General features: G+C 37.6%; 1 protein-coding gene and 2 long non-coding RNA genes across 3 annotated transcripts; 1 reads left to right on the top strand and 2 right to left on the bottom strand.

Moving 5' to 3' along the window:
- The first annotated feature begins 2,579 nt into the window (after positions 1–2,579).
- LOC130725975 (uncharacterized) lies at positions 2,580–4,129 on the top strand. The gene is made up of 2 exons (XM_057577170.1): positions 2,580–2,640; positions 3,411–4,129. The coding sequence occupies exon 2, from the start codon at positions 3,411–3,413 to the stop codon at positions 3,987–3,989; it is 579 nt and encodes a 192-aa protein (XP_057433153.1). The 5' UTR covers positions 2,580–2,640; the 3' UTR covers positions 3,990–4,129.
- Positions 4,130–15,152: 11,023 nt separating this feature from the next.
- LOC130722006 (uncharacterized) lies at positions 15,153–16,353 on the bottom strand. Its single transcript, XR_009013743.1, has 3 exons — positions 15,542–16,353; positions 15,365–15,453; positions 15,153–15,263 (listed from the first exon to the last, which is right to left on the bottom strand). It is a non-coding gene; the product is annotated as an uncharacterized LOC130722006 (long non-coding RNA).
- A 13-nt stretch (positions 16,354–16,366) lies between these two features.
- On the bottom strand, positions 16,367–17,343 carry LOC130722007 (uncharacterized). Its single transcript, XR_009013744.1, has 3 exons — positions 17,216–17,343; positions 16,972–17,053; positions 16,367–16,697 (listed from the first exon to the last, which is right to left on the bottom strand). It is a non-coding gene; the product is annotated as an uncharacterized LOC130722007 (long non-coding RNA).
- Positions 17,344–17,938: the final 595 nt, after the last annotated feature.

Raw genomic sequence — 17,938 nt, 5'->3', positions numbered from 1 at the left:
AAACAAGAGACCGATGAAGGGTTGATTGAGTGGCGCAAGCTTGTGGCACAAGGAAAAGCGTCTGAGTTCGCTATTGGGAACGACAATATTCTGCGTTGTAAGGGACGAGTTTGTGTACCCAATGATGCAGTAATGAGGAAGCTGATCTTGGATGAAGGTCACAAAAGCAGATTGAGTATTCATCCGGGGATGAATAAGATGTATCAGGACTTGAAACTTCATTTCTGGTGGCCTGGGATGAAGAAACAAGTAGCTGAGTATGTGTCGACATGTTTGACGTGTCAGAAGGCGAAGGTGGAACATCAGAAACCAGCAGGGAAGCTGCAGTCATTGGATGTCCCGGAGTGGAAATGGGATAGCATATCCATGGACTTCGTGACGGCATTTCCGCTTACACGGAGGAAGTTCGATGCAATTTGGGTTGTAGTTGATCGATTGACGAAGACTGCTCACTTCGTGCCAATCAATCTGAACTACAAGGTAGAGAGGTTGGCGGAGATCTACATTGCTGAGATTGTACGCTTGCACGGTGTGCCATCTAGCATTGTGTCGGACAGAGACCCGAGGTTTACCTCGCGTTTCTGGGAAGCTTTGCAGCGGGCTTTGGGAACCAGGCTGAATTTGAGTTCCGCTTATCATCCACAGACGGATGGGCAAACCGAGAGGACTATCCAATCCTTGGAGGATTTGCTAAGAGCTTGTGTACTCGATCACAAAGGCAGCTGGGATGAGATGTTGCCATTAATCGAGTTCACTTACAACAACAGTTTTCATGCAAGTATAGGGATGGCGCCTTATGAAGCGTTGTATGGTCGGAGGTGCCGTACACCCTTGTGCTGGCATCAAGATGGGGAGAACTTGATTGTTGGGCCTGAATTAGTTCAGCAAACCACAGAAGAGGTGAAGCAAATCCAAGAGAAGATGAGGGTTTCACAGAGTCGTCAGAAAAGTTATGCTGACAATCGCAGGAAGGAGTTGGAGTTTCAAGCTGGAGATCATGTCTTCTTGCGGGTTACCCCGATGACAGGTGTCGGAAGGGCGATCAAGTCAAAGAAGCTTACTCCAAGGTTTATCGGACCGCACCAGATTACGGAGCGTGTTGGACCGGTGGCATATAGGATTGCCTTACCGCCGTTCCTATCCAACATACATGACGTGTTGCATGTGTCGCAACTTCGGAAGTATATGGCTGATGACTCTCATGTGATCGAACCTGATGAGATTCAGCTAAAGGATGATCTAACGATGGAGATGCCGCCCATCAAGATCGTTGACAAAAGCACCAAACGCTTGAGGAACAAGGAGGTGTCCTTGGTGAAGGTGGTTTGGAATCAAGCGACGAGTGATGCTACTTGGGAGTTAGAGGATAAAATGCAGGAGTCACATCCCGATTTGTTTGTCGAACCCTAAGTTTCGAGGTCGAAACTATTTTAAGGGGGGGAGTATTGTAAGACCCGGTGATTTACTTATGTTTTGTATTATTGAGGGATAATATAAAGTACGATGTTTTATTTTCAGTAAGGAGGAAATACTGATTAATTGTTACTATAACGCTTGTATAGTAATTTATTACGTAATTAATTATTACGTAAAGCGCGAGTAGTCGATATGCATGCATGCACATGCATAATTTTGGGTAGTGCATAATATATGCAAAAAGGGAATTTTCGAGACTCATATCTATTATATTGGAGGACGAGTTTTATTTATTTACTTATTAAATAAATATAAAGTGTTATGGGAATTCATTTAAATCAGATTTTTTCTTTATTTTGAATTAATTTATTTTGAGAATATAGGATTTGAAAATTGGAGATATATTTTTTTATGTTGGCCGAAAATTTGGTTTAAAAGGCAAAGATATTGGAGATATTTTATAATGAAATAAATGCTTTGGGTCATCTTTATTTTAAAAAAAAAAATAATAATAATAATAAATTCAGATTTTATTTAAACTAATATGGAAGGTTTTTAATTGTTGAAAATTGGTTAAGGAGAGAGAGAGTGGCCGAAAACTCTAGTTGCTAGGGTTTAGGGTTTTATTTTGAAATTTAAACCAATTTTCCTTGATTTTAGGGTTTGATTGAAGAGAAAATCAGGAAAATATCCTAACTACCTAGATGAGGGGGGCGGCCAAGGCATCTTGGAGGGGATCTTGGGATATTTTGATTTTTTCTTGGTGATTAAGTAATTAATTTGAATTAAAGTTTATTAAAATTATATTTTTAACCCTGGGCTTGGGCTGAAAATAAGTGTTTTATTGTATTTTCACCTCCACATCCTCCACTATAAATAGGAGTCTCTGGTGAAGGGAAAATCACAACTCAGAGCTCTCCAATTTTTTTGTGAGTCTCTATCTCTCCCTCTCCAGAGTTCTTCTTGACCTCTATAGGAAATAATTCCTATAGTAACTAAGCTCTGCTTCCTTCGGGAAGTAGTGAACTCAAGTATTTTTCTTCTTGTTTACAAGAAAAAATGTAATATTGGTTGATTTTAGGGGTTGGGGTTCGAATATTTGAAGGGGGGAAATGATGCTCCTTTTTCCTTCAAATTCTAACCCTAGTTTGTTGGTCCGTGCAGGTTCGCGCACGGAAAGGTTAGATCGAACGTACTCGATCTCGCGTGGAAAGCGTAGCCAAGGTGAGGGCACTTCCGTCTAGAGAAGTCTTACTGCTTTCCTGCATGTGAAAAGTTGTATGCGAGTGTGGTTGATAACATGCTTAGTATTAGTATTCAATATTATGCTAAGTGATGATATGATGTATGATTTATTATTAAGTTAGTATGATAAATTCATAGTATGCTATAGGACTAGTTAGTTGATGTATGCTAGTTCAAGTATGCCTTATTTGCTAAATGAAATTATGCATGATGTCATTTAATTTCAACAGCATGAGATAAAATGCCTGTCTATTACTTGAAGTAGTAACATGAGACTAGGATTTTATGATGTTTACTCGCATGCAAGTAGAGATTATGATTAGTGGAGCATAGGTCTGGTTAGGACTATGGACCATGAGAACAGTGGTTCCGTTAGAGACAAAACGGATAACTTGCACGCGAGGGTGAATGCGGTTTGAACCGTGATGTTATGACTTGTGGGTGTCTGACCCATGGTGTGCTGTGGTCGTTCCAAGGAACGCCATGATGTTGTGAGCTTTGCTCATGGTGTTGTTCGTCTGCTGGACGAATGGTGTTGGATCCAAGGTGAAAGGTGGTTGTGTGAAAAGTGAGGACGCATAGACTGACCGAAACTTAGGCTTTGTGATTAACCCTATCGATATAATTCTGTTGAATATATTGTTGAAATATCTAGTTGTTCATAACATGCTTAGACAGGAACTACTTGAGAGTCAGAAGTTGACCCTCGCTATTTTGTTATTTGTTGTTTGGGCGCTTAACGCCAACAGATGGTGATTATGGACGAGCTGGTGGGTCAGGACTGGGAGATTTATCTCCCTAGTTTTGATGATGACTCAGCCTGGGGCACCGACTACCGCCAGGAGAGGAACATATATGTCGGCGGCGCTATCATCTTCAAGCGTGACCCGAGTGGACAGATTGTGGAGACCCAGCCCCTTAGAGGAAGGATTCGGTTTCCTCATGCACCTTTCCGATTTGGACTTCCTGTGGAGATCGCTAGCAGTACGGAGTCCGAGCCAGAGGAGATTCCCATTTATGAACCAGGCGAGGGAAGCGAGCCTTCGGTGAACTCGGAGTATCGTAACCCTGCGGAGGGACTTCTGATACCAAAGGAGGAGCCTATGAGCCCAGTGGCACCACCCGAGTATGGACTCGATGAGGGACTCAAGGAACCTGCACCTGAGGTACCAGATGCGCCGCCAGGTTTCAAATGGACCATGGATGAATTAAAGCAGTGGAATCTGGAAATGCAAGCGGAGATTCAACAGGGAGCAGAAACGCCAGATCCTTCGAATATGTGGGCTGGACATTACGCAGACTGTAATCAGGACCATGGGTGGAAATGAGAGCGTCAATCTATCTTTAAAGTTTAATTTTGCAAGTACTTTATTTGAATTTTTGATGTAATCAACTTGACGAGTATGACAATGTGGTTTGTTTACACACTTGGGTGTGGCCACGGTTTTTATCTATTTATGAAGTTTAATTTTGGATATGTCGATTATCTTGATTAAATGATTTCGCACGTTTTTGAAACTAATGGTTATTGAAGAGTTTTACGTAAAATGAACTTTTATCACTAAGTAAAGATTAATAAATTAATCGGCGAAAATTATTTACGAAAATTATGTTACTTGGCTTTTCATGACGTTCGAGAAATTGGGGCGTTACATGTGCTCCAGAACAATTCTTATCAGTTACATACCAGATAAAAAATGAAGGAACTTTTAAAGCATAGAGATCCTGTCTATGTGATAGGCCTTTCACATGACAAAGAAGATGTGGTAGGGGAAGTTGAAACATCAGGTAGTATACCATGTTTATTCTTATCATTAACATTAGATGATTCAGTGAATAAGGATACATTAGTCGACTCTTTCTCACCAATAAACGTGTTATTTTCTTCTACAACCAAACATGACATTGGTCCAATAGTAACACCACTGTTATCCTTTATTCTGACCAAATCTCCACATACACTGTCAGGAAAACCGATGTATTTTTTTCTTCCATTTCGGTAAGATGAAAACATAATCTTATGTTTTGATTTATTCTTCAATTTTACAAGTTGCTACTTTTGTTAGAGTGATTTCTTGCCTATTTGGTTATTTGACTTAAGTAATTTGTTTTTACTCTTTACAATATGGCTTCCTCCCTACTGAATATATTTTGTTTATGAAGTTTGCATGGCCGCCAAAAATTAAGCTTATTGACGATTTTGGTAACACAAAGATTGCAAAAGTTTTAGTGGATTGTAAGAGAACAACAAAGGAACAATACCTGGGGCGTGGATGGGGGAGAAACTATTGGCTTTTGGTCTAGGGGTGGATAATGCTCATGAACTTCATGTGAGGGTCACTAAGGCCCCATGAGTAAGTGTTTGAATCTTTCATACATTGATGCTTTATTTTTTATATAATCTTTTGGTTGATTGTCATTTGGATTTTGGATTTTAGAAATGACATTGGTACTAATATAGACATGCAACTTTTGGTCCAGGGTGTACCCTATGCCCTTCCATTGTCCTTTTGTGGTTCTAAATTCTAATAGTGCTTTTTTAATCAAAGCGTAATAAATGAGATTTTTTATTCTAATAGAAAAAATTGAAATTGAATTTTATATCTTAGTTTGTGTAACTGAAAAATTGATGGGATTGTTTTAAATCTTTTCCGTGTTTAGTTATTATTAAATTATAACTTTTACTCTATAATCATTTAAGAATAAACATCTGATATGAAATTTGAGATAATGTTTTTTTTGACAAATTTGAGATAATGTTGTGAATTAATTGAAGGTTTATGAGGAACAATAAGAAGAAAGAATGTGGGAGTTGTGCATAGCATATGATAATCAAGTTTCGCTATTCATTCATATCCAAAAAAGTGTAACGATATTTGCCTTTGAAATACAATTTAAATCTGACACACAAATTATTTAATTAATCTTCTATAAACTGTCACTATTGAAAAAAAATATAACTTGGAGGAAATACCTCGATAATAATCGGTACGTTAGTAAATGCATCACTCCTAAATACATTATTATTTTACACGAAATTAGCTCCAAAAATTAATTTACACTGATTATTTATGATAATTAAAAGTTAACACATAGATATGTATTTTAAAAGTTAACATATGAGTTAGGAATTCCACATGACACAATTAATTAATTTTAATTTAAAGAATTATGAACTAATTAATATTAATTCTTAAAAAGTAAAGGTGATAAATTTAACATTCAATATGATTGCAATGCCAAAAATAACCTTTCCACTAACCATTTTCCCTACTAGATAAATTAGTAACAATGCTCTTCCAAAAATATGCAATTCACATAATCTCTTTTGAGCTCTTTGCATGCAAGTACCTAGCTAAGTCAAAGGCTGAAACTTTAAGTCATTTTACAAGTATATATATGTATTCTCACGGGTTTGATATTGTTGTAGTATTTTAGAATGTCTCAATGTGCTAGAATTTGCTCTTCCACCTCCTAATGATTTCCTCTTTGGAAAATTTCATACGATTTTACAAATAATTATGTTTTCTTTATAACATTGTTATTGCAGGGGCAACATGTTCGTAGGTACACTTTGGGACTCATGCTGATCAAATGATAGCATAGAAGAAGGTGTGGCAAAAACTTTTGGACATAAATTATTTGTCAACCTTAAACAAAAATACATATCATTAGTTGCATATTTACTATGTTATGTTCCACATTGTCATTTTATTTATATTTCTTTTAAGTGTTCCGGGTCATCGGAATATCAAATTACTTTAATGGTAAAGAATTAGCTAACCAACACTGCATAATATGAGAAAAGGTTATTATTTACCTATACATGTATTTTGTATGTATTAACCGCCAATAGAACTTGTTAAAAATGATCATCCATGAAATTATTGCATTCAATTTTTGACTTAAAATCATCTAGACAATCATTATTTTCAGTTTTATTCTCAATGCACTTATTCCAGTTGTGAAAAAATGAAGATTTCCTCAATTTTCATTATTAGCTCATGTATGTTACTTCATCTAGATAAAAAAAAAATGATGTTTTTCGATGTAGCAAAAAAAATAAAAAAATGATGAAAACCACGGATAAATAAAATAATTGGGCAAAATAAAATAAAACATTCATCACAAAAAATAATGAATTTATGTTTTCTTATGTCTAAAATTAATTTTGTTCCTTTAATCCATAAATTATATTTTAATAAACATAAACAAATAACGTAAATTTTTAAAAAACAAACATTCAGTAAAAAAAATGTAAATTTAGGAATTAAAAACATCTAAAATAAATTTAGTTCTTTTAATCCATAAAATATCTTTAAAAAACAAAATTTTAAAAAAAAACCAACAAAAGTAAAAAAATGAATATTTCCCGTGCATCGCACGGGTCAAAAGTACTAGTAAAGTATAAGAAAATGTCATTATAAATTATTTATGATATTAAAAACTTAATAATTTATTTAAATATGATTTTAGATATTATTAAATAAATAAAATAGTAAAACTATTTCAGTGCTAATTATTAAATATTAATTATTAAATTTGAGTAATAAAAAAACTATTTAGATCTAGAGAACTCTAATAATATTCAATGAAATGTCTCACTTCCATTATTATTTAATTTATTATATTTTAAAATTAAAAATAATTGAATATTTATATATTTATTAAAGCTATAATAAATATATATAATTTTGAAAAACATTGTAAATTAACCCGTGCAACGCACGGGTATTATATCTAGTAATGATGTAAAATAAACATACGCGCAACAAAGCTTTGATGTGAATAATGGTGTACAGGTAACTAAAGAGATTTTCTCCCATAGTTACCTGTGTGCAACTAATTTATCAGTTACATTTCTACTTATAAAAAAAATTTTCAATTATTCGTAAATTTCTAGAGCTGAAGAGCTTATGTAGTTTCAAGATAATGGATCAGCTCTTTCCAATTTATATCTTCTATCTTGTTTGATGTTTTTTAAAGTTGTTTTTGGCTTAATTCTTGCCATGTTTTTTAATCTATTATGTGTAATTGATTTCTAATTTTAATGTTGTAAAAATATTGTGATTGTAATTAATTGCAATGTCAATGTTAATACCTTTTGAAATCATATACTCCTTGCGCGGTCTCTGCTAGGGTTTTCCTGTCAAAGGTACGTCGTAGAGTGCTCTCACACCGTTTTGTCGTGATTTTCACCGCTATGTGTCGTGTTTTGCATTGCCTTTGCGTGTTGTGTGGATCCTTGAGTGCGCCTCTCAGTCAGGGATGACGACTGACGAGTGTGAATGTTGACAATGATGACGGAGCGACAATATCGAATGGAGAAGATGGGGAGGAGAACCCCATTATTTTTTTTGATGATGAAGATGTGGGGGATGTGGTAACAATAAATGAGAATAGTTTGGTTGGGACTAATCACGAAAATTAAAAGCCCATTCTCAAGGGCTCTCTCCAAAGTGTGTTGAGTAACATTTGGTGTAACCCTAAGGGCTCAAGATTTAGGATGCTATAAGGATTACTTAGGGGAGCCCATAGGTTTTTAGGAACTATTGGCTTCTCATTTAACCATGGAAGAAACACATAGAGAATGGGGACATGGTGTTTGCACACAAAAACGTCTAGGTCCAACTGTGGGGTTTACCGCTCCATTGCAAAACTAGAAGGATGGTCAATCATTGGTGAGTTTCTAGATGTGGGTTTGTTTGAACTATCAAATAGGAAACCAGTGCTGAAAATGATGGTTGAAGTGGATGTGCGTAAGCCCTTGAAGGTTGGGGTCACTAGTGGGAGCCAGAAGGATGGCTTATTTTGGGTGGATTTCAAATATGAAAAGCTCCCACAATTTTTCTACTTTTGTGGAGTCATATGCTATGAGGATCAATTTTTCCCTAAAGCCATGGGCGCTGAAGGTAATGGCTCGAGTCAGTTGAGGAATCTGGGCCCTTCTCTTCGCGCTCACAATTCTAGTCGAAGGATTCCTGATGAGAGAGATGATGGCCATAACATGTCAAAGGGGAAGCCAGTTGGGAAAGTGAAGATAGTATTTGATCTTGATATGTTGAAGAAGTTTGAAGAAATGTCCCTAAAAAACGTATTACATCAAGAAGAGGGGAAATAGTGGACGCGGTAAAAGATGATAGCCTGGGGAAGAGCAAAATGATTGAGGCTTTAATAAATCCTACACAAAAATTTCACAATCAGGAGTTTCAATCTAGTCACTCCGAGGAAGGTAATAGAGTTTCCCTCGAAACAGTGAATTTATGCCCGAATGAAAGACCAGACGTGGAGAAGAATGGTTCAATCAGTGTGCATGTGGAGGTTGCGGATCTACGGGGGGGAACTAAGGCTAAGGCTCATGTCTGCCTTTGAGGATCTCCTAGGGGATACTGTGGGATTTGTGGCTAACAATAAAGTCCAATTACAGGTGCACGAAGGGGTTGTATCGTGAGGAAAGGCTCAAGACCTTAAATCATGGCGGAGGATTGCAAGTAAAGAGGGAACCCTAGAATGTGGTAAAGGAAGTCCCAATATACTCTCTGTGACCCCTAAGCGATGGAGGGGGAGGATGTGATCTTAGTTGAAGCAAAGAAGAATTGTCTTGACTAATCGGGGAAGGCTGCAGAGCAGCCTCGCTATTCATTATGAGACATTTAGCCTACAAATGTTGTGGGCTTGGGAACCCATTGGCAATCTGAGCCTTGAAGAGGATCATCAGATCAGAAGCTCCCGATGTTGTCTTCCTGTCGGAGACTCTTCAGTTTGAAGCCGAAATGAAGGTCAGGATAGAGATAACTGGCTTTCATAACATCTTTGATGTGACGATCCAGAGAGGGTGGCTTGTTCCTTCTTTGGAAAGACCATGTGGAGGTAGGCGTTCCTTATTTTTCCTTGAATCACATCAATCTTACAATTCCAATGCTGGAGGAAAATGTGGTGGCTCAGGTAATAGGGTTTTACGGGCATCTAAAAGGGCATAATAAGCACCTCACTTAGAGCCTCCTTCGAGCTCTCAAGCCAAACACTAGAACAACGTGTCTTTGTCTATGAGATTTTAACCAGTTTATTGCCAAAATAAAAGAGAATGGGTGAACCTAGACTTAACTGTTATTGGAAACTTTCATGTGTGCCTAGTTGATTGCGGTCTTCATGTCGTTGAATCTACGAGCTACTGTTATACCCGGTCCAATAAACGATCTAGTAGCAACCTCATTCAAGAAAGGCTTGATATAACTTTTTGTAATCAAGAGTGGAAAGAAGACTGGCCAAACATGACCGTGCAAACTCTACCAAGACACCAATCAGACCACAACCCAATTGTGGTCCATGCCCAGCGACGACAACAAAATTTGGATGGATCTTAGAAGAGGCAAGTGCTGGAAACACTCTTCAGATTCAAGGAGTTGTGGCTTGACGATATTGTGGGGTACATTGAACTAGTAGGAATTTGCTGGTCCCAAACGTTTGGCGATGCGACAACAAAGATTTCATCTCTACCCTCAGTTCTGGACCTATGGGGAAAGTAAACCTTCAAGAACTTTTCCAAACAGATTAGTGTGTTGCGAACCCGGTTGCAATGTTTACAGGAGGCAAAAAGAGATACAACCGATCTGAAGAAAATTTTGGATACTGAGAAAGAGCTAGATGTGCTACTTCAACATGAGGAAATTTAGTTGGCACAACGTTCCCGAGCTTTGTGACTTAAAAATGGGGACCAAAACAAAAAATTATTCCATAGGAAGGAATCCATGAGGAGGCAGATGAACCAGATTGATAAGATCAAGAACGATGATGATGTTCTGTTCAAAGATGAGGTGGACACTGCAGAGGTGATAACTGATTATTTTAAACAAATCTTTACAATCTCCAACCCGAGGACTATAATAATAATAATAATAATAATAATAATAATAATAATAATAATAATAATAATAATAATTATTATTATTATTATTATTATTATTATTATTATTATTATAATTATTATTATTTCGTTCATCAAATTTATGTTGCTTCCATTTAACTTCTTGCCCCCCTTCCCTAGAAAAGTTTTTTTTTTTTTTATCTCAAATAGTCCTTATGAGTTATGACATCATAAAGCTTATATGTCAAATTTTTCTTGAGCATAAAGTGTGGGCTACGAGCATCAATGCCTCGCTCATTATGCTGGTTCCGAAGGTAGACTTTCCCGAAAGTCTCAATGAATTTAGACCGATCTTACTCATTGGATGCATATGTAAGATTATAGCTAAAGTGTTAGCTAATAGACTAAAAATAGTACTTATGAGTGTTATATCTGGTGATCTGTGTTATATGTGGTGATCATTCAGTTATCCTAGGGTGACGCAACATGCTTGATAGCGTGGTGGTGGCAAACGAAACTCTTCAAGTAGACTTTGAAAAGCGTATGGCACGATGGATTGAGACTTTCAAAGTTATATGATGAGGAGAATGAATTTTGCAAAAAATGGATTAATTGGATTCATAACTGCTTAAAATCTATTTCGGTATCGGTTTTTGTGAATGTATGCCCCTCCGATGATTTTGGCCAGAAAGAGGGATTTGACAAGGGGATCCCTTAGCACTATTTCAATTCTTAATAGTGGATCGATTGCTTTGGCCCTATACACCTGGCGACGAGTATTCTGTAAAATTGGGGTATCAATGGTGGTTGGTAGATAAGCGAAACATGGGTCTTCCCTTATCTTATGCTGGGATGTCATAAATAGGATATGAATTTGGAATGAAAAAGCACTGACAAAGTGTACGAATCTTGTGTGGAGGGCTTGCAAAGATGTCGTTCCAGTTCATGGAAACTCAGCTAAGCAAGGGGTGCAACTCGATATCACGTCCCAATATGCTTGAATGTGCTAGAAACTGTGGATCACATGCTTCTAGGTTGCCCATCAACGAAAGCGATTTGGTTTGCCTTACTTGTGTCAATTCGGATCCCAGAGGAGGAGGCTAGGTGTTGTGGGTGGATATTGGACTGGATGGAGGTGGATGATGACTATACTCTGAATGCGATCCTTGCTACCGCATGGGCCATATAGAATTAAAAAACATAGTTGTTTTCAACGAAGTGCGTGATCCCACAAGATATAGTGGTAGAGGAAGCTCAACGAATGTTGCCCGAGGCTTTGTCCATGGATGTCCCTCTTGGCTATCTTCCTCGAGGGTCACTCAGCAAGGGGATGATGATGGAGAGGAAGGATGGTAAACATCGGTTGGTAAACTTTCAAGCCTCCTTTAAGGCAGGAATAAAAGTGAGGTTTGGGTTGATAGCATGCAATGGGTCAAGCCAAGTTTTGGCTACTGCGACAGATCTTAGAGTTTATGTCTCCTTTCCTGCGGTGGCTCAGGCATGCTGCTTTCGTAGGGCTATTGAACTAACCATGGAGTTAGTTTTCAGAGGAGTCATCTTCGAGAACGATTTCCAGGTGCTTCATCGTGCATGAGTTTCACATTTGAATAGCCTTTCTTACCTCTCCTCCATTGTGCAAGACTGTTGGTTCTTGTCCATTAGTTCCAAAATACCTCCAACATACCACACCCACATTATTGATCGAACTCTTAACCACAACAGAAAGCAAATACCAATAACAATCTAACAACATAGAGTAGGGGTGACAATATGGATTGACGGGCCGGGCTGGGCCCAACCCGCCACTAACCCGCCGAAATGCGGGTTGGGTTGGGTTAGCCCACTTTTGGTATTTGGGTTCAAAGTCTCAACCCAACCCATATTTTGGCGGGAAAACGGGTTGGCGGGCTAGCCCACTTAGAAAATTTGGTGAAATAAAAAAAGATGTGCAATGAGAAGTTTTAAGCAATCTTTCACATTTTATATGTTGACACATGAAAAAAGTAGAATTATACTTGTTCTTTATCTTTAAATGTTATGAGTTCAACTAGAAAGTCTCACCAATAGCAATACCAAAAAAATATTTATCATGTGTGGTTATTAAAAGTTGTAAAACTATAACCTCACTAGCAACTATCAAGTGTAAGTTTCAATAACCTTCATCAAATCATTGATAAATGTCATTTTTCTTTGATACACACTCATTTAATATTACTTAACATCACTAAATGTGTTTTACAATCATTAACAAGAGTTTACTTTAGCCAATAATAGTCGACCAACAATTATAAAATATAATGTCGAGTAGGCATGAAAGTTTTAGACAAAATATAACCTACGAATAAGAGCTGCAACTTATATAGGTGAATCCATAGAAGGTCATTGACTAGTTTTCAAAATAGTTTTTTTTTAGTTTAGATTTGTCATATTATATGCGCACGTTACAATAATCAACTGAAAGAATAAAAATAGAAAAAAAAATTCAAAAATTTCAAAAAAAAAAGTGAAAAATGGGTTGGCGGGCTAACCCAACCCAACCCATCATTAACCCGCCAAAATACGGGTTGGGTTGGGTTGACCCACTTTTAAATTTGGGTTCAAAATCCCAACCCAACCCGTCAAAAAAGGTGGGTCAAACGGGCTGGCCCAGCGGGCCTAGCCCATTTTGCCACCCCTAACATAGAGTATCAAAACTTCAATAGATGAGGCCATTCACAACATAGGGGTAGAGGATAAATCAGGTCACTTCCTCTCCTTATAGTGACCCGCCCACCATTTTGATTCTTGTACCACTCATACACCTTCACCAGTCCTAACTCACCATTCATCATGATTAAGCATCAGTACTTCCACCTTCACTTAACTACCTATGATATTACCTTTAATAGGCCTAGCTTTTCCGGCCTTCAGAGCAGGTCATGTTCGCGGTAAGCACCAAAACCCAGAACTCTAAAAACAAACAGCGCGCAACAGCTAATGAAATACACCTAATTTAGACCAAATGGCTGAGCTATGTGCTGAATTGATAGATTCTTGGTGGCTACTCGAATGGCTTAATCTTTGGCCAAACTGCTCCCAAGTGGTCCTTAACTGGGACATATGTGATCACTTCCCTCTTCTTCTTAAGAATATTTGTCAATATTGGAGGCCTAAGCTATTTAGAGTTCTAAATTGTTGGTTTCAAAACCCTAAGTGCAAAGAGTTTATTGAGGAAAAATGGTCACCAATTCATGTGCAAGGGTAGTCAATGTATGCTATGAAAGAGAAGCTAAAGCTCCTTAGGGTGGAGTTAACAGATATCAACAGAAAACAAAAGGTGGTGATCCAAGAGTTGAATGACTTAGACCTGAAGGCTAAATGGGATGCTTTGTTAGAGCAAAATGCAAAACGAAGATCTGATGGGTGAGTTTGGACAATAACTAGAATGAATGAGTCTATCCTCCACCAAATAACATGATTGGGCTCTCCATTGATAGAGTATGGGTGGAAGACTCGAATCAGGTGAAGTTGATTGTAAAGTCATTCTTTGAGAACAAATTCAAGAGGCGTAAGGACGTGAGGTCGAAGTTAGAAGGAATTGATTTTAAGAAGCTCTCGGAAGAGGACACTGTAATGCTATGTGGCAGATTTGGGTTTGAGGAATTAAAAGAAGCAATTTGGAACTGTGAAGGAGACAAAATTCCAGGCCCGAATGGGTTCAATTTCAAGTTCATCAAGAATTTATGGCACTTATTTAAATCAGACATCTAAAAAGTAGCAAAGAAGTTTTTAGTAGGGGTGAGCAACGGTCGGGTTCGGGTCCAATCTAACCCAACCGCCAAGAACCGAACAGCTTAAAATTTGGACCGATTTCGACTGTGGGCCAAATCGGTTTGGTCGGGTCGGTTTATAACGGTTAGGCGGTTTAGTCGGTTCGGTTTGGACGGTTTGGGCCTTAACTGGGTTGGACTTTTTTTGGCCAGTTTTTTTTTTTTGAAGGAAAAATGATATTTTTTTTTTTATAAAACGTGGGTCAATAATAAGTCCACCAACAATAAGCCTAACATCAATAAAACATCACAAAGCTAATTAAGACGCCAAATGGCCAATAAATCAATAATAACCTATTGATCAATTTTACCAGCCAAGTAAAACACATCACAAATTGGTTCTATTAGAACTTAAAAGCTCAATAACCATAGTCAATAATAACATTCACATAAACTTAAACTGGATTGTATCTTAACTGCCAAATTACAACTAAAACTTGAGTCTTGAATCACACTAAAAGGGTCTTCGAGTAAGCCACAAGTAGCAGAGCATTAAGGCATTAACAACATTGTGTCTACTACGAAAGTTTAGATTTTAAATCATATTACAAGACTTTAGACTTGAAATATCCATAAAGAATGAAAACTGAAAATAAAATCATGTAGGATTCCCTCTTCAGCATGTCTATGATCAGCACACACAAGAATCCAACCAAATCCTGCAAGATTGAGTAAGCTAAATGGATTAAAAGATATTATAGGAGAGCAACGATAATTAAGTTCTATAATCACCATTCACCACACAAAAGAAAATTATTAATCCAAATCATGTATGCATTGCATACACTTATACTAAAAGAAAGCAATTTTTTTCATTACCCAACAAGGAATGAAGAAATGTTTTCCATGTCCTTCATAAGCTTCTTTATCATCTCATCAGCAATCAGATTCATCCTCTATCCAAGTGTCCCAACAAGTCTTTCAAAAAGCTAATAATGCAATCATAAAATATTGTAATCAGAAATAAACATAACAATTAAAAGCAAAGGAAACACACATTTAGTTATTACAAAAGGAAGAAAGTAATTACCAACATGTTGTGATTAATTTAGTGCACATCCTTAAGAGTCCTTGCTGCTGCCCCACCAAAAAAATCATGTTCAACATAGGTGATTCAACCTGGAAGTAATTGGAAAAGCATAGGTGAACGGAAAAAACTTGATAAAACAAATAATGAATTCAAAACAGTTTGACATGTGGTACAAACCTCCCAAAAAACAGGTTCATTACAACCTTCTACAATGCTTGCAAAATAACCTACATATATTATATAATATTATAGTGAGTCATTTGACCTGCAAATGACTCCAAAAAAGTCAGGCACCTGTAACAGATACATAAAATAAATAAGCACATCAGAATTGGCTAACTTGAGTACTTAAAGGAAAGATTAAAAAGTTCAAGGGAAATTGTACACTTTTAAGTTGCGCTTTCAGCCAATATTCATTGGCTGAGAGGATGTTCCAGCTGCTGAAGCTGATCCACCTGGGGTCATAGAACTTGCTGCTGCTTGTAATTTTTGGTCATATGAAAAGGAAGTGAAAGAATAGATTAAAATTTATAAAAAAAAAACAATAGTATAACACATAATAAAAGAGAACAAAACAACAATACCTGCCACAATCTCATCATTAAGCTCCCACTCCTCATCAAGGTCTTGATCTTTGAATTGGTAAAGAGAAGGCTTCAACCAGTTCTCAACCTCACTTTTTCATCAAGGTAGAGTTGGTAACAATCCCTAGTCACAGTAAATCTAGAAGGGACAGTCATTTGGGGCTGAATTTTGTTAATGAGTAATTTGAAACCAATACCCTCAACTACACTAAAAGGGTGTTCATCTAAGATGACAAACATGGCCACAGCTTTCCTACATGTTTCCGCATCATATCTAAGGCTTGCAGCTGTCAACTCACCAGTCATACCAGGGGTAAATGCAAGGACTGTTTGGCTAGAATCATGACTGATTGCATATGCATACTTAACACAAACTTTCAAATGAGCCCACAAGTTTGATGTACCATGAAGCTTAGAATCAGCTAAATACCTCTTACCACAATAATTACAAGCTGCAGTCGTCTCATCAACCTCAATATCAGGTACATGGGTGAAGTGATCCCATATAGAAGAAGACTTCCGAGAGCCACTAGCATTTTGTCTTCGCTTCTTTTTACTTTTAGGAGCGGGATCAGTTATCGTAGCTTCAGCAGTAGATGTTTGCTTCTGTTGAGTAGAAGGTTGATCTCCACCAGAAGCACCTCCTTCAGCTGGGGTGGCATTGGATGGCTGTGTAGCAGTTGGGGGATTGTCGGTTTCAGTTGGTAAAGGCATTGGTGCCGTCAAACGCTGCCTAGATTTCTTCATTTCTATGACAAAGAAGAAATCAAAGTAAATGAATGACTTTAATATTTAATGATTGTAAAACTAGAAGCTGAAGAATAAATTACAGAATACATGACACAAAATTAGCTTTTGAACAAAATACATGCCATCAAATTAGCCATCAAATTTCACAAATTCATGGAGCACCAAAGCAAACTCACATTATCACAACCAAAACACTTATTATCACAGCCAAAATAAAACCTACAGTACAAAGAATACCCAATAAAAATATGAAATAAGGATCTTAAAAAATACCAGACAAAGTGCTCTCAGAACTCAGAAGTATGAAGTCTTCAGTCAAAAGATGATATCCTTAGCCCTTGCTTCGGTTACCCTCCTAATCACATGAACCATACAAATATTAACATATTATAGAAATAGATTTCAGTAGGAACAAGGGGACGGGTTTCAATTTCAAGCATATTTCAGTGAGAAAGAAGATGGAGAGAGGAGAATTAGAGAAGTGAGAACAATGGTGAGAGCTGAGAAGATGTCTTACCAGAGAGGAGAGTGGATGAACGATGGAGGGAGAGGGACGAAGACATGCAGCGCAGCAGCGGCGAGCTAGGGTAACGATGGAGGGAGAGTGAATTGAATTGGCTTATATTCTAGGGTTAAATTTCAGAGAGAGAGAGAGGGTAATTGAAATGTCAGATACTCAGAGTTTGAGTGGCTAGGGAGCCTCCTCACGAGATTTCAGTCTTTCAGATGGTCCTACTATACTGATAATCATATCTGCAGTGCTATGTCGGTTCGGGTCGGGTATCGACGGAATCCAAAATTCCCACCGATTCCGACCGACTGTAGCCGCACGTAACCGCCAGCCAATTTCGCCTGCACCCGTGGCCCGACCCGACCCGACCGCGGACGTGATTTTTGAAACGGGTAGAGCGGGTTCGGTCGGGTTCGAAATTTCTGCTCACCCCTAGTTTTTAGTATAAAGTGTGGCCTAGGGGCATCAATGCCTCCTTCCTTACATTGGTTTTGAAGGTAGGCTCTCCCTAAAGTCTCGATAAATTTAGACCGGTCTTGCTCATTGGGTGCATGTATAAGATTATATAGCTAAAGTGCTGGCTAATAGACTAGTGAGAGTACTTATGAGTGTTATATTTGGTGATCAATCAGCTTTCCAAAGGTGATGCAACCTGCTTGATAGTGTGGTGGTGACAAATGAAACTCTTCAAGTGGACTTTGGAAAGCGTATGACATGATGGATTGAGAT

The sequence above is a fragment of the Lotus japonicus genome, chromosome 6, assembly GCF_012489685.1.
Source record: "Lotus japonicus ecotype B-129 chromosome 6, LjGifu_v1.2".
In the NCBI taxonomy this organism is placed as follows: domain Eukaryota; kingdom Viridiplantae; phylum Streptophyta; class Magnoliopsida; order Fabales; family Fabaceae; genus Lotus; species Lotus japonicus.
Note: the sequence above shows the minus strand (reverse complement) of the source record. Positions and strands in the feature narration are given on the sequence as shown.